This window comes from Bombina bombina, chromosome 8, assembly GCF_027579735.1.
Source record: "Bombina bombina isolate aBomBom1 chromosome 8, aBomBom1.pri, whole genome shotgun sequence".
Lineage (NCBI taxonomy): Eukaryota > Metazoa > Chordata > Amphibia > Anura > Bombinatoridae > Bombina > Bombina bombina.
The window spans coordinates 12,070,644-12,088,446 of NC_069506.1; the positions used below are offsets into that span (position 1 = coordinate 12,070,644).

At 36.6% G+C, this 17,803-nt stretch overlaps 1 protein-coding gene across 5 annotated transcripts in view; it reads right to left on the bottom strand.

The window, feature by feature from the left end:
* The window catches only part of NCAM1 (neural cell adhesion molecule 1), a 479,250-nt gene extending 472,928 nt beyond the window's left edge, over positions 1 to 6,322 (bottom strand). For 2 of the 5 annotated variants that reach the window (XM_053690125.1, XM_053690127.1), the window contains exon 1: positions 5,898 to 6,307. In XM_053690125.1, coding sequence (XP_053546100.1) covers positions 5,898 to 5,949 — 52 coding nt within the window. In that variant the 5' untranslated portion in view covers positions 5,950 to 6,307. Of the gene's footprint in view, positions 1 to 5,897 lie in introns of all 5 variants that reach the window. The other 3 variants (XM_053690128.1, XM_053690126.1, XM_053690124.1) reach the window with 3 other exon arrangements.
* Between the last annotated feature and the right edge of the window lie 11,481 nt (positions 6,323 to 17,803).

Consider the following 17,803-nt stretch of genomic DNA (forward strand, 5'->3'; position numbering starts at 1 on the left):
AAAAATTGTTTAATTTATATTGAAAAAAAGGGGATATTGGAACACACCTTATACTGCAGTATAAATTTTTACTGGCTGATAAAGACAACTCCCCCATCTTGATTGGTGAACAATCCTCCAAAAGCGTTGAGTGATACAAAACTGAAATGTTTAATCTGAAAGCCTGCTCTAATACTGTTGGGCAATTGTCCTATTTAACCCATTGCATTCTGTAAGTATAACCTATTTTTTTTACACATGATTTGGCCTGGAAAAAAAGAGAGAAAGAAAAAAGCCATCTGTTAACCAATAAATCAGCCCTTAAAATCCTAAAAGACTGTTAAGCATACAAGGGCAAATGAAGGCATTAGCATGAAAAGACTGCTCCTTGTAGGGGGAGCGCATAAGGTCAGGTCCCCATAAAAGACAATGCAAAACAATCCTTTGTGCGCACACCAATAGTCTGATCCATTTTATTGTGTCTTTGTGCTTTCTTCTCATTTTCCTTTGTCTAGATTTTAATTTAACACAACAGTCTCAGCTGCAAAATTATAATTAGTATAATTCACTAGGACAAAAATAGGTACCCATTTATATATAGTTACATGCAGTATATGTGGTCTTGTGTATTTTTCATTAGAGATAGTTAGATAGTTAGATAGATAGATAGATAGATAGATAGATAGATAGATAGATAGACATTAATTTCCAAATGCTATTTTTTTTATTATTATATAGTGTGAAGTAGTAGAGAGCGCCTGAAATAGTTAGGCTCACACTATTTCGTATAGGTGTTCCCACTAGCGCTGTGTTTATCTTTTACTGTTTTTTATTATTAAAAACATATCTGGAGATTGGACAGTTTTGTTATCATTCAAACCACTTCAAATGTAACAAAGTTTTAAGTAAACTGGTTCAGTATTTATTTAGTTATTTATGTGTGAAGGAAAATAAAGCTTTTTTTTTTTTTTTTGAATGGAGAGAGATTGTTTAGGAAAAGCTACAGCCAAAGTCACAGCACAGATCTTAATGAAATAGAGCAGGAAGATGTATTTTATGGAGTGAAGTATTTACTTTGGAAAATAATTATTCAGTGGTTTCTAAAATATAAAGTTATATTAATGTCATGTTACTCTGATGATCTATACACATGCACAATAAATAATGGCATAATCAATGTAAAATGTAATGTTACTTAGAGTGACCTGGATTTATCTTGAATATGAACTCATTGTGATCATAAGCAGCTAATATGATTTTGAGTTATGCATAGTAGTAATAATTATATTTGAAGCCTGGCTCATGAAAAAGATTAGGCCCAAACAAGGCTGAGTGTTAAAATGGTTGACAAAAGGACTTATCAATACCCAATATAGCTTAGGAGTAGTGTGCCATCTTTGCTCCATAAAAATACTGGATATAGGTGAATGGGCACGTGGGGTAGGTGAGCATCACAAATACCCCCCTAAAAGCTCAAATTAGGCCTCATGTTTAATTTCACCATCTATATTTTCTCAACTGATCAGTTATGTTATCCCCTTGGTTGCCAGTAACACACATATACATATAGAAGCATAGGAGGCCCTTTACATTTAGCTGACACTTAGGCGACTTTAAAAATACTGGATATTTAGGTATCCAGTATTTTGGTATACAAAATGGCACCTGGCAAGTGGCAACCCTACTTAGGAGACAGCATACCTGACTGCTTTGTCAAAAGTCACAGGTTCAAATAGCAGTTAGGGTACTCAAAGGCAGATTCTTTTTTCTTTTAAAGCAATGTAATTAAGTGTATGCAGAAATAAAGAAAATCTCTATGTAATGAGTTCCAGTCTAGTGCTTAAGACCGTTGCTATCACATATTATTGAAAAAAATGTAGGAGTATTTCAAAGGTAAAACAGCTTATGTTAATGCCAGAGTTATTTTTTCCAATCAAAGCCATATCTGGAGAGATATTTCTGCCTTTTTCTTAATGGAATTTTAAGACTTACAACTCTGCACCCCCCCCCCCCAAAAAAAAAAACAACAACTATTCTTTGTTTAAAAACAAATGGTTTACTTGGGGGGCAAAACCATTTAAATGTTATGGTTCCATTAAGAGACAGATACAAACAGGAACTTCCCTCTTGCTCTAAGTTTGAGTTAAAACTTAAACACTGGTATTAATGTAAGATTTATTTATTTTTAATTAATCCTGAAGGTGTGTCTGTCTTTTTAATGTTTAATTTTCTGTCTAGGTTTTAAGGTCAATGTAAATTTCTCTATCGCCCAATACCCCTCCTCCAAAAAAAGTATATGTGTCCCTTCTCCAATCAACAGCTGCAAAGTGCACAACATATGCTTTCCTAAGGTGACATGGGAACTCTCCAGGGGTGTGACTTTGTCTATGAGTTTAGACACTAAGTGCTTATAGGATTTTGTAAGAAATAAACAAAATCAAGTGGTTTATATATATTTACAAAGTCCCTTTAATGTTTCCTCTAGTTATATAAATGTACATGCAACAAATGCTAAAAATAACAATGTGATCATCTTCTGTTGCATTTCAGTGTCAGCTCTGTGTCACGGTGACATCCCAGGACAAACAAAACAAATCCATACTGAGTCTGTTTTATGAGGGAAATGTTAGATTTTCATGCACAATTGTGAATATTATAAACGTACTTTCACAGAAAAATAGATGGTTTGGCTGGGTACTCCCAAAGTATCCTCATGTATGTACTTAATGATGTGACTGTAACCATAATGTAGATAGATAGAAATAGATGATGAAGATAGATAGATAGATGATAGATAGATGATGGATGGATTGTTAGATAGCTATAGTCAGACAGACTGATACATGTGCACACACACATTTACACATAAAAACACACACACATTTACACATAAAAACACACACACATTTACACATAAAAACACACACACATTTACACATATAAACACACACACACACACACACACATATATATATATATATATATATATCATGCCTTGCCTAGTGTATCCCATTGTTTTCGATTTCTGAACTTAAAGGCTCTATGGAGCCAACTAGCTATTCCTGAAGCAACTGCACACAGAGGTCTTATTATAAGGAAGATGAAAATGCACTGATCCCCAGAAGTCTCCAAGATGAGTGAAAATGAGAAAAACGTGTTAATGTTACAGGTTCAGTAGGGTTAGACAATAATAATTATAAAAGACCTGAGACATTATATCTGTGTTACATACATTTCTCAGTTTGCTCTACCCCCATCATTATGTTGGTGAAACCACACCCATACATATTAGTCCCTGGCATTGCAGCCCTCTCTAGTAGCCCAAGTGTTTACAATTCTCACTGGCTTATCTGGATCCATCACAGGGAAAAAAGACCCTCAAAGCTGTGGTCAACATTTATTATTTCAGAAACGTAGAATGAGGCATCGTGCATTCCCTAGGTAATTATGACATCATCTCTTCCTGATTGGGATCGTTATTATGATAGTATGCCACAGAGGAACACTATAGAATGTTCCCTTAGGAATAACCGCTTTCCCGCCCATGGAACAACATTCTCATTGGCTTGGGACACTGTGCACGCGCCCAAGCTCAGTACTAGAAGATGCCTGATCTGCCAGTTTTGTACAGAGCAACCAGCATAATACAAACACTCACATATGGCACAAAATCACTAAGCTGACTGGTTCACCCTGAATCTTACCATAAACCAGGAATACAAAACAATAGTATATAACTATATCAGGAACATAATGAATGTTTTTACATAAGATTTGTTTATCTTGCAAGCTGGAGGTGGATGATACCTGGCATAGGCTGTAAAGGCAACATTCTCTTTCATTATGGAAAAGCAGCGTACATTAATAGGGAGCACTGGATGTTTTCAGCCAACCAGTTAATCATAATGAACTTGCTGTAATCCAATTGCCTAGAAATAATTCTATATATAAAGAAGTACTAGCCAGAAGGTGCAGCCACCCCAGAGATTCCATAGAGACCCTTGTCTAGCACCCAAATTTGTCATAATATTAATCAATGCAAATTATTTTATTAAAACTCCTATGGATTTCTAACTTATACTGGTTTATTGCTTTGTGAGCAATGCAAAACAAATGAACTGGAACAACAGAGCATTTAACAATGTAAGCAAGTTGTGCGCACACAATGTGAGCTCTGAGTTAATATTCTGTGCGCATGCGCATATGCACACACCTTAGGGGGAATATAGCCTGCCTGTACTGTATGCTGTTTACCAGAACACTGCACTGTTACAGCTCCCACAGCCATTGCATCTCATGCGAAGATAATCCTACTGCAAAGAGGGACGACACATGCTAAAGCTCTATTCATGCATCTGAAATCTAAACTACAGATGTTACTGTTGCAAGAATGTTATTACCCTGCATTGTAATATAATACAACCTATATTGTAAGAACCTCCCACTGGGTGACCATGTATCTTAATATCTAGTGGATTTTATACCCAGTACAGTGGGCATTATTTTCCTTCCCTGCCACAAACCTGCTATATATGACCCCCCTATATATTATTTGTAGCTTGCACATTTGTATTGAATACTCCATTATATGTATATAAATAGTATTCTTTTACCCAGCACTGCACTCTTTAAATGCATCTGAAAAACAAAGTAAAATTCTCCAGAGATGCTAGAAAAACAAAATATGTTTCTTAATTAGGAACTAAATATAAACATGTTTTCTTGCAAATACAAATTGTTTTGCATCTATGATAATGTCGACTGCAGTCAATCTCATATTTATAATGCTTTATTTATGTATACAGTGGGGTTAGTTTTCAGAAACATGCCATATAGATGTCTCCTGCCAGCAATGGAGGTTTTCACACTCCATATATTTGCATTCTATTGCAAACATCATTTGCACACGCTCTGCCATCACATCTGCACATTGTTTAATATCAAATCACATTAGATTTCCACTATACAATACATCAAAATTTGCAAAATCAACATTAAAAACACATTTGAAAGGGATTTTTTTTTTTTGCTGCTTGCAAACAAGTCCATGTTGTGTTAGATGGGAGGGAGTTAACCCATTCAAAAGCAGAAGTGCCTCTCCTTTTCTGCAAACCACTCTTGTGTAAATGGGTACCATTATAGCCACAAACTTGAAATTTCAGAATGCAATACAAAAGGGCATCCTTAAATTAACATCAAATCATCTAAACCACAGAATACATTTGAGCTGTTTCTATTTATTTCAGCTTCATCTCCCATCTTTAATTTAGGAACCACATCACATAGAAGCTCTGATTTTTTTTCCAGGATGAAATTGAGAGGGAGGAATTTAAACAACCACCCATGAAAAAGAAAATACAGTAGATTCCTAAAATAAAACACCAAACCATACAGCAATGCCCCTCTCATAAAATTGTTTAGTAAGCATTTAACTATGAGATCAATCAAATATTCCTTTCCATATGAAAATGACTTGCTATCTCTAAGTTTTTGTGTAAATATATATATATATTGCTGGTTCAGATATAATTAAATATACAAATAAAAAAACAACATAGATTTGAAAAGGCAGCTTTTTATTGAACAGCTTTGGTTTAATAGATACATAAGCAAACCTCTCCACTAGAAAAAAAGGCTTTGGATGTTGGAAAAGACAGGAATATTTAGTGTTAAAACAAAAGGCACAGTACTATCCTACAGCCCAGATAATTGCTGAAATGCTAAGAAAATGACACCACCAAGAAAAAGAGAGAAATCTTAATTGCAATGCATCACTTTGCAGATACCCAATTCATAGATTCACTAAGGACATCAAAACAAAGCACAGAACAAAACGTTATACCCTCCTCCAACATCCATTGATTGCAACAAAAAGATTCAGAATGCAAATAAAAAACTAAACATAAAAAATAAAATACCTGCAAATCCAAGGAAACATAAAGTCCAGATGAGATCCTTAGTTTGTAACATTGTAAATCTGCTGAGATTTCTTCTGCTGCTCCTGTTTGTTAAAATGGGTCCAAAGATGAACACCAGATTTTTTTTTTTTTACAGATCCACCTTTTGTTGCAAATGCAATATTGGTGCAGCTCTGGTCTTGAAGGTTTTTTTCTTTCTTTTTTTGCAAATTAGATTTTACAAAGATTTTTTTATTTCTGTAAATTGGATTTTACAAGGATTTTTTTTTTTCCAATGGGCTGTAAGCTGCTCTGTAAGCTGTGTGCAGGCACTGATCAGAGAATGAGTGACAGTCTGAGCCTCAGCACACCCCCAGCAAGCAGACCTGATCAATGCGCCCAGCCAGAGACTCCTAGTTGTTTTCTCGATTACTAGACCAGCAGCTGTATCCTTCCGCAGCCTCTGTACAAATATGACTGAGCATCCACCAAGCTACAAGAGAGAGGGGGAGACTGGCAGAGATCACACAGCACAGGCAGCTGCTTGCAAAACATGGCATGGATTTTACTACAGCCTCAGAAATATCCAAAGAACAAAATAACATTCACTGCACCAGGGCTCTAGCAGACTCTTTGTATTTAATTAAATAGTGCATTTTTTAACATAGGGCTTATTTTAAATAAAAGTATTTTTAAAATATATCATTGAGGAACTAAGAAATGAGCTACTTCTGGGTATTTATAATTAAAACTGCCTGAACATTATTTAGCCTTAAAGGGACACTAAACCTAATTTTTTTTTCTTTCTTTCATGATTCAGATAGAGCATGCAATTTAAAAGCAACTTTCTCATTTCCTCCTGTTATCAATTTTTCTTCACTCTCTTGCTATCTTTATTTGAAAAGCAGGAATGTAAGCTTAGGAGCCGGCCCATTTTGGTTCAGCACCTGGGTAGTGTTTGCTGATTGGTGGCTAAATGTAACCTCCAATCAACTAGCTCTACCCAGGCTGCTGAACCAAAAATGGGCCAGCTCATAAGCTTACAAATAAAGATAGCAAGAGAACAAAGACAAATTATAATAGGAGTAAAATTGAAAAGTTGCTTAAAATTTCTGCTCTATCTGAATCATGAAATAAAAAAATGGGGTTTAGTGTCCCTTTAATGTAGTTGCTTCTGTATTCACAATATCACAAGGCTTCATGGGTAATAGGTTTTGCTCTTACAATGTTGCCTAATCCATAGTTAGGCCTTTTGCAAACAACAATTAAAAGGAATAATTTCAAAATATAAACACTAAGCACAAGAGCTACTAAAATAAGTAATTATTATATTTTTATTCTGAGAGACACAAGTATAATGTGCTGTGCACATGCATCAACCACCAGCCAATCCTGTTAGCTACTGACATATCTATGAGAACAGTAACCAGTCAGGGAGCAATATGATAGGCTGACAATCAATTTAGTGAAAAAAAATAAAACATTCTATGGATATTGCTTGCAGTTGCAGCTCTTATTTTCATTCTTCATTTAATATTTAAAGCACCCTCTTTATGCCGGCTTTAAAAATAATCTATTTTATCAGAACTTTTTTTTTTGTTTAAATAAACATTAAACTTTTTCCAAAGGGTTAAGCAGGTAGCTAAAGTTACACTACTGGACACCCCCATTCTGCAGTAGATGTGTATATGGTCACTGATTGGAGCATACGCAGGTTTTTATTTTATTTAAGCCATTTCCTGGCCTGGAGCGGCACAGAGCCGTAACTTTGCAGGAATCAAACTCATAGTTAAAGAAAAGAATTTGTTTAAAAATCAAATACCCTAACAAAATAGATTGTTTTCATAGTTATATTAATGTCCCTATAGTACTAAAAAGTGCTTAAAGAGGCAAATAAACAAATGCCTCATATAATTATAAATTTAAAACAAAGAAGTTTTAGTGACTACAAAGCAATGAGTGCTGCCATGTTGTAACCTAGGTTTACTATTCTGCTGAGGCCAATTAGGCACAGTTATAAATGGGTCACTAGAGTGTACAGCCAATGACTGTGGAGGCTGCACTTCCCCTCTATCAGGAATTGGAAAACCCACATTTTTCAGATTTAAAATATATTGTCAGGTTTTTCTACTACATATAATTAAAGATTTCATATTACAATCTCAGCGTGTTTAGTTTCCCTTTAAATACTGCCCCTGAGACCACCTAGGTATTCTTTTCAACAAAGGCTACTAAGAGTAGAAAAGTAAATTATATACTAGAAGTAAACTGGAAAGGTGTTTAAAATTGCATGATCTGTCTGAATAAAGAAAGTTACATTTTTATTTTACTGTCCCTTTAAACTTAAGTAAAGTTAAATCAGTAGTAACTGCTACTACTTCAAGCCCTTGTTTTTATTGTTTTTAATATAATATATTTAAATCACATTTGCAGTTGCATGTACTAGATCTTAGTAATTCAGCAAACAAAAAGTAAATTATGGCTGCATGCTTGTGCATAGAGGCAGATTAAAATATGTTCCTTAGCTATTAAATATTCCTTCCAGAAATGTTTTTTTAATTAGATTATAAAGACTTTTCATTATTAATCTTAGAGGTTTATTTCATGATTTACAGGTTTTTACATGACTTAGTCAAATATTTAATCATATGTATTATTTCTGTCCAGGTAATGTGAAAAAAACTGTTTGGTCCAGACTCACCCTCTCTGTTCTGTATGCACACACACACATGCACCTACACACACAAAACATGCATAAGCACACACATGCACCTACACCCACAAACATACACTTTAATACACACACGCACATTTACATGCACACACACACTTACATGCACACACACATACACACATACACACACTTACTTGCACAAACACATGCACATATACACTCACATACACACACACTTACATGCACGTACACTTACATGCACACACACATACACTCACATACACACACACTTACATGCACACACATGCACACACACACTGACATGCACGCACACATACACTCACATACACACACATACGAATACACTCACATACACACACACACACTTACATGCACACACGCACACATACACTCACATACACACACACTTACATGCACGCACACATAACCATCTCTGTTCTGTATGCACACACACACACATGCACCTACACACACAAACACATGCATAAACACACACATGCACCTACACCCACAAACATATGCAGACACATGCACCTACACACATAAACACATGCATAAACACACACATGCACCTACACCCACAAACATATGCAGACACATGCACCTACACAGACACACACACACTTACATGCACACACACGCACACATACACTCACATACATACACACACACACACTTTCATGCAGACACACACTTACATGCACGTACACATACGCTCACATACATGCACGCACACATACACTCACATGCACACACACTTACATTCACGCACACTTACATGCACACACACATACACTCACACATGCACACACACACACACTTACATGCAAATACACACATGCACACTCAAACATGCACACACACACACACACACACAGTTACATGTGTGCACACATACACTCACATACACACACACACACACTTTCATGCACACACACTTACATGCACGCACACATACACTCACATACATGCACGCACACATACACTCACATGCACACACACTTACATTCACGCACACTTACATGCACACACACATACACTCACACTTACATGCACACACATAAGCAGCAAACAGGGAAAAAGTTTGGCGGAGAGTAACCACGGTTCAATATGTCAACCAATTTGAAAGCAGTGTGTCGACCAGCTGGCTCCCAATTCAAAATGTGTTCAGTATTTGAGTAAATGCTGACAAATAGAAATGTCCTGGTCCTGAGGGGTTTCCCCACCCCAAACTTGGACCGGCGAGGCTTGTATTCCACCGCTAATGCACATATATTAAAGTAAGTCTATGAAATAACCTAGATAACTAATATAGCAGTATTGACCATAAGTTCATAACTCCTACCTGTCCACTGCTGGAATATAGAAGACAGTCTCTTGCGACAATATGTCCGCTCTCCTTCCTATGCTTGGAAGCGTCTTGTTCAACTTATATCCAGCTCCTGCGGTATCCCGAGTGAACTCTAATGGCTGCGGTGGGTGACTCCTCCTTCCGTCGGCGTCCCAGGTGATAGGTGTGTGATGCGGTCAGGGCTATAGTGCAATACCTAACTGTTGTGCTGCACTGAGGGCCAGTGAGGACAGATGAACAGTGAAAAAAGGAGCACAAGCAGCGGCGGTACGTTGCACTAAAGAATATTTATTAACAAGTTATAGCGCTTTGGCGCCTAGAGTGAAAAACAATAACACGTTTGTCAGAAACAACAAATGAAACGTGAGAGGGGATAAACACCCCGGGGTAAATACTGATAAGAAAAATCAATTCAATTAGGACTCGCTACAAACTAACAGGTATACGCGTTTCAGCTTACAGCCTTACTCATTACTGCGTATACCTGTTAGTTTGTAGCGAGTCCTAATTGAATTGATTTTTCTTATCAGTATTTACCCCGGGGTGTTTATCCCCTCTCACGTTTCATTTGTTGTTTCTGACAAACGTGTTATTGTTTTTCACTCTAGGCGCCAAAGCGCTATAACTTGTTAATAAATATTCTGTAGTGCAACGTACCGCTGCTTGTGCTCCTTTTTTCACAGTTTACATGCACACACACACTCACATACACACACACACACACTTTCATGCACACACACACTTACATGCACGCACACATACACTCACATACATGCACGCACACATACACTCACATGCACACACACTTACATTCATGCACACTTACATGCACACACACATACACTCACATGCACACACACACACACTTACATGCACACACACACACAGTTACATGTGTGCACACATACACTCACATACACACACACACACACACTTTCATGCACACACACACTTACATGCACGCACACATACACTTACATTCATGCACACTTACATGCACACACACATACACTCACATGCACACACACACTTACATGCACACACACACTTACATGCACACACACATACACTCACATGCACACACACACACACTTACATGCACATACACACACAGTTACATGTGTGCACACATACACTCCTATGTATACACACACATAGGCATGTACACATAAGTGACTGCAAAACACTCCCTTTTCTACACCAGCCCTGTTTTATTTAATTAATTGTTGGCAGATATCTTATAAGAACCGTATCATTTGTGCACAAGTTTATTATAGCAAGGATACTATGCATCTTTAAAAGGCATTGATTTTGGCATTATGTAGTGCTCTATATGAAATGCTTTTGCTTTCAAGCTTTTAAAGGAATATATAAGTCAATGTGCTTTTAATAATCTATAAGGCTAATTTGTCTTCTAAATGCATTGAAGGCTATTTTAATGAAATTGTTAAATCTGAAAAATAGACCCTTTATCCTGACTAATGCTGGATTCTATCTTATTTTCCAAGGTTCCTTGTCTGGCCAATCAGAGAGCATAATCTACTGTACGATGTGCATTATTGCCATAGGTTGGGAGCTCTGATCATCACACTGATTTCAAAGTGACCATATTGACTGTGTCACTTAACTATCAGCCATGTCTATACACAGCCTTGACACCTAATCCGAACAACAAACTAACCATTCCAATAGACCACCAGGCCTCATCCACTTTTAGACATGCATTGACCACAACCACAATCTCACTTCTGGACCATCCTGACTCTGCCCCCAGCCTCTTTCTCCCAGATATACAGTACTGTGCAAAAGTCTTAGGCCACCATTAGATTTGTTGTTTTCGCAACGGTATAATTACGATATATAATTATTTCTCAGTCTCTTTATTAAAATACAACCAGAAAATACAGGATATTTGTATGCAGTATTAAAAAAACAGAAAAAAAAATCAGAAAAGACAGCTTCTATAGGCAAAAGTGGCAAGTCTTTAGTGTGACCTCCCCTTACACTTGATCAGTAGCAGAAACCTTGCTCTCGTAAACCTAAATGGAATGGAACCCTAATTAATGTATCTGCTAAAACCTGTATTTGTCCTACTATTTTATGTCAAAATGACTGCTGTGAAAAAGGTATATTATACCAGGTAAGTGCAAGACATGCTTGAGGTATGACATACATGTGGTATGAGTTTAATTCATTGGAAGTTTTCTAATAAGACCAAATTTCAATCACATCATTCTATTTAAAATTTCAAAGATCACATAATTTGACAGACATAAAATCATTCTTTTGCATCAGCAAGGCCACTTTAAAAGGGAAATAAGCAAACAAACTGGATACTCAAGATGCGGTATTCAATCTGTTATAAAGAAATGTGAAAAATCAGGAGAGGTCAAGGACAAAAAAAGGAGTGGACAGCCAAAAAAACTTTCAAAATCTGATGAGAAGTTTCTCAGTGTTTCTTCTTTGAGAGACCGGAAGAAGTCTAGCTAGGAGCTTGCTCAGCATCTGGCAGCTTCATCGGGATGCCAACTTGACCTTTCTACAGCCCAAAGAAGCTTGATCAGGAATGGTCTTTGTAGCAGCAAAGAAACCACTTTTTCATAAGGCGAACAGGGTGAAAAGGCTAAGATATGCTAAAGCTCACAAAGATTGGAATGAAGATCAGTGGAAAAGTGTATTATGGAGTGATGAATCCAAGTTTGAAATTTTTGGGTACACTTTTCGACAATATGGAAGAAGAAGAGTTGGAGAGAGATGTTAGAATGAGTGCTTGCAGCCTTCAGTAAAACATGGTGGAGGGTCTGTCCTGCTTTGGGGCTGCATTCCTGCCAGTATTGTCTGAATAGATGGGATCATGAATGCTGAAAATTACAGATAGGTTTTAATTCATCATGCCAATGCTTTTGGAAAGAGCCTGATTATGAATGGTTTTATTTTTCAGCATGGTAACGATCTCAAGCACACGACTAATGCAGTGAAATCATATTTCGAGAGAAAAACAGCTGATAAAACACTGACAGTCATGGACTGGCCTCCGCAGAGTCCAGACCTGAATATTATAGAGGCAGTTTGGGATCAACTGGACAGAGAAAGAAATAAAAGACAACTTAAATTAAATGAAGAACTCTGGGAAGTGCTGAAAGAAGCCTGGTATAATATACCAGAATATTACGTCAGAAAACTTCAAGACACTCTCCCCAAAAGAGTTCAAGATGTGCTTAGTGCCAAGGGAGGTGACAATAAATACTGAATTTTGCCTGAAGAAGCCATTTTGTTTTGAATTTTTGTAAAAAATATTTTGTGTACATATTTCCTGTATTTTCTGTTTATATCTTAATAAAGAGATTGAAAAATAAATATGGTCATTAAAACTTTGCAAAAACAACAAATTTAATGGTGGCCTAAGACTTTTGCACAGTACTGTATGTTTCCAAATATTAGGAGGAATGGTACTGTGTGCCATTTCTGTACTTGTGGAAGTGTTGTACAGCAGGTACACCATCATTTTATAAACATATTAAAGAGACCTTAAAACCACAGAGTGTTCAGTTGTGCATTACAGTTATTGAGGTTAATCGCAATCTTGCTCTTGTTTTCAACAGTCAGAAAATGATTTCTGAACCTCAGGCAACATTGTCAATATTTTCCAGTGGTTACAATCCCAAAATACTTCTGCCATTTAAACCCCTGAAGCTCTTAAATGTAACTTCCCAAAAACAACACAAAATTGTTATTTTAGTCATTACTCTCCCAATTTTGTAATCCAAAACCAAATGCACAGAAAAACAAAATGGCAATTGGGGGGGGGGGGGGGGCGGGGGGGTTAAGCTATTAGAGATGTACATTTGTTTTTGGAGTAATGCACATCCGTCACAAAAATCAGATTTTAATAAAACGAATATTTGAATGAATGGACCAATGAAAATAAAGAAAATTAAAAAATATTGATGAAAATCGTCAGTATGTTTACTTTATTTTTTAAAGCGACTAATACTTACCTCCCCATGCTATATGGAACACATTAAGGTATTGTAGCTACAGGGGAACTTTTCAACTGTAGCCCTGAAACATTTATATTAGTTTTAACGAAAATTCAGTGTTTGTTTTGGTATAAACTAACTGAGTACTGAATAGTGCAGCCAACGAGTATTTAGGGAATAATATTCATAATGAAAATGAGCTATTGCATAACCATAGACCTATGTTTGTATGTCTTCTTAAAGGGACAGTGTACCCTAACATTTTCTCCCCTTTAATTTGTTCCTAATCATCCAGTTTACCTGCTGAAGTTTATTAAATTGTTCACAAACACCAACTTTACCTTTATTTCAGCATTTGAAATAACTCATTTTGCCTGTGGTATCCCCACCTGAACTCAAAATTTTAATACTAAAGTATTGACTATAGAAAAGCTGTGTAAATATATACATCAGAAGTTAGGATAGATACATAATACAATGCTAATCTTCAATTGTTTTCTCTATGCATTGGGCTTTGGTATACAGAGTAAAAGATAAGGAAGCATGCATGTGTACAGAAAATGATAAAATATGGAGATCTGATTTTCCTGCAAGCTCAACCCCTAAAGAAATGTTTTCTCATACATTTTATACTCTGCCGCTGGTATAACATATCACTAGAAACACATTAATGAAACATTTTTACAGTGCACTGTCCCCTAAAGGAATGTGAACAGGTGCATTATTGGGTGCATGTGTGTTTGTTGGGTTATTGAGCTGGTTAATTATTTTGTTTGAGCAGGTGGGGTTTGTGTCTGTTTAATGGCTTTGCTTCCTACCCTCATCCAATATGGCAGGGTCATTTCAGTCTGCTTTGCCAATGTGCATAATCATTGTTATATTCAACAACTCTTTGGTAATAATTGGAAAAGTGTTGTCTGCTGATTTATCAAAAGCTTTTAACTGTACAATTTGATCAGTAAAAAATAACCCTGTAAATGGGTTGTCAAGTATGGAGGATTAGAAGTATTTTTTGCAATATAAATGCGCTTGCAATAATGGTGCATTTTTAAATCCCAGGCACCTTATGACTTTCGTGATGAATGAAAACTTCACAAGGGTTTGTACAAACTTCTTCAGATTACAAAATACATCTAATGGCAACTAAAGTACACAGCTGAGCATTTCAAATACAACTTTCATGTTCCTTTAATGTGAGTTATATGTGTAATGTATGAGACAGAAGCACATTCACAGAGTTGCAGGGCTGTAAATAAGACACGGAACAAAAGACTCGCTGCAGCTGTTATTTTGGCTTCTGAAACAAAGTAAAGCTATTATCTGCTATAGCAAAGGCTCTCTGCTGGGGGGTGGAGGGATCAGGAGACGTTTGTAGTGAATGAAATTGTGCATGTGACCAGAGATTCCTGCCCAATGGTGAAAAAGTAACATAATTACCTGCTTTATTATCAATATACCATATATTTAAAGAGAAATGCAAGTGAAGATTTAAAGCAGGCACGTCCAAAGTCCGGCCCGCGGGCCAATTGCGGCACAAGTAACGGACTGATATGGCCCCACAGATAATTTTACAAATATACATTATACGGCCCCCCAGTGAATCCTCGACCGCCGCTCAGTTAAGTCCCAAACTGCCTTGAGTAGTTCATCTCTACCTAAGCTCCTGAACTTCGTGTCATATTGCCAACCGTTGGTATCCTGTTCATCTCCTATTCATCCAATTTGGGATTACTTTATTACGCTGCTTTCTACAACTTTGTTATCCATCCTCTGATGTCACACGCCACAGGAAGCTCAGCCGTACTGAGCCACAGGAGTACTCCTCCACCATCTTGCTGATCTCTACAGAGGTTTTTTTGTTAAATCCTGTCGAACAGTGATTCCTACAAGGTAACCTCTTAAATAACTTTTGCTGCACTATAATTACTGCCATTATCGTAACCTTGTGAAGTGAATAAGAACCGTCTTTAACGTAACCCTGTGAAGAGAACTTTCATATGCTTTAAGACAGTATTACGATATCAACATCTGTCAAGCATTTAATTTCAGCATTTGCTTAAAATAGTTAATTTGCATTTATTTTAAAATGGTTCAAAGAATGTCAGGCAAAATGGTCGGCCCTCGCACATGTTCACTTCATGAAATCTGGCACTCTTCCAAAAAAGTTTGGACACCCCTGATTTAAAGGGACAGACGAATCACAATTATATCCCCATAAAAATTCAAAGGGACATGAAACCCAAGTTTCACAATTTAGAAATAGCGTGCATTAAAAAAAGCATCAAACTAACTTTGTTCTTGTGGTATTCTTTATTGAAAAGATCTAAAGCAGCAAACAGATATGAAGGCACCACATGGCGTAATATCTTCAAGTCAATAGTTAGTCAAATAGTAAAATATATCACTCAAAACTGTCACAATGTACTGAGATAAGAGGTGGCCTTCAGTAGCTTAGAAATAAGTTTTAGCCTACCTAGGTTTAAATTTCAGCAAAGAATACCAGGAGAACAAAGCAAATTTGATGATAAAAGTATATTGGAAAGTTGTTTTATAATGGCATGGCCTTTCTGAACCATGAAAGTTTAATTTTAACTAGACTGTCCCTTTAATGACTGATTGTTTGGATTATGGTTGAAAGAATATAAGGGAGACTAATTAATTGTACTTCCAAAAGAAAAAAATGAATTTCCTCTGGGTGGTATAAGCGCCGGCTACGACTTCCCAGACACCTATCTCAACTGTATGTATCCCCAACATCCGGTCCTCAGCTCTACACCGATCCCAAAGGCTAATTGGTGGGGTCTCTATAAGCAGAGACTATACCAATCAAATAAAGTGTGTAAGGATACAGCAGGATTCTTATTATCTTATGATCTTTTTGCACCACTAGCTGAGTTGTCGATTGATATTTCTATATACATTATATAAACAGTTTTGTTTGTTTTCTCTATATCTTTATTGAAAAGCATACCTAGGTAGGTACCATGCATGTGTCTGAAACACTTTATGGCAGTAATTGTGCAAAAATGCTTTTAACAATGTTATACACGTTTGAATATTAGATTGCAGCAGGGTTTGCACATTTTGTAACATTTTTCTTAAATGCATTTTTGCAAAATTCCTACCATTTAGTTCTCCAGACACAGGTCCACTCTTGAGCTACTATGAGCCTACTTTGGTATGGTCTTCAACAAACAATACCAAAATAATTATGTCAAATTGACGAAAAAGTCAATTGGAAAGTTGTTTAAAATGTTATGCTCTATCTGAGTCATTAACATGAATGTCAATTGTGATGCTAAAGTGCCAGGTTTTTAAAAATGATTGATTAAAAACAGGGGCACTTTAATTCATCAAAATTTACATTTCACTCATGTTGTGAAAAAAAAAACCTTACCTTTTAATCTTCACAGCAGCTCCAGCTTCCTCCGGTCGTTGTAAGCCATATCTGACGTCAGAAATGATGGATAGGTCATCCTCCAGTCACGGCTCCCCCCCCCCCCCGGGAATCAGTGTCTGATTCAACGCCGTGATTGGAGGAAGCTGGATTCCTCATTTTAGACCCAGGAAGAGGCTTTGCGACGGGCGGAGGAAGATGGAGCTGCTGTGAAGATTAAAAGTTAAGTTTTTTTTTCTCAACAGGAGTGAAATGTAAATTTTGATGAATTAAAGTGCCCCTGTTTTTAATCAAATTTTTAAAAACCGGGCACTTTAGCATCAAAATTGACATTCACTTTAAAACAATTGTGTTTCACATCCCTTTAATTATGCTGAGTACATTACACATAGTTTATTTTGTATACAATTCAACATGCTACAGTGATTGGTTGATCAGCACAAGCTCGTTTATATTGGGAGATACATCAAAAGGAAGTGTGTCCCTGGATTGCAAAACAATGCA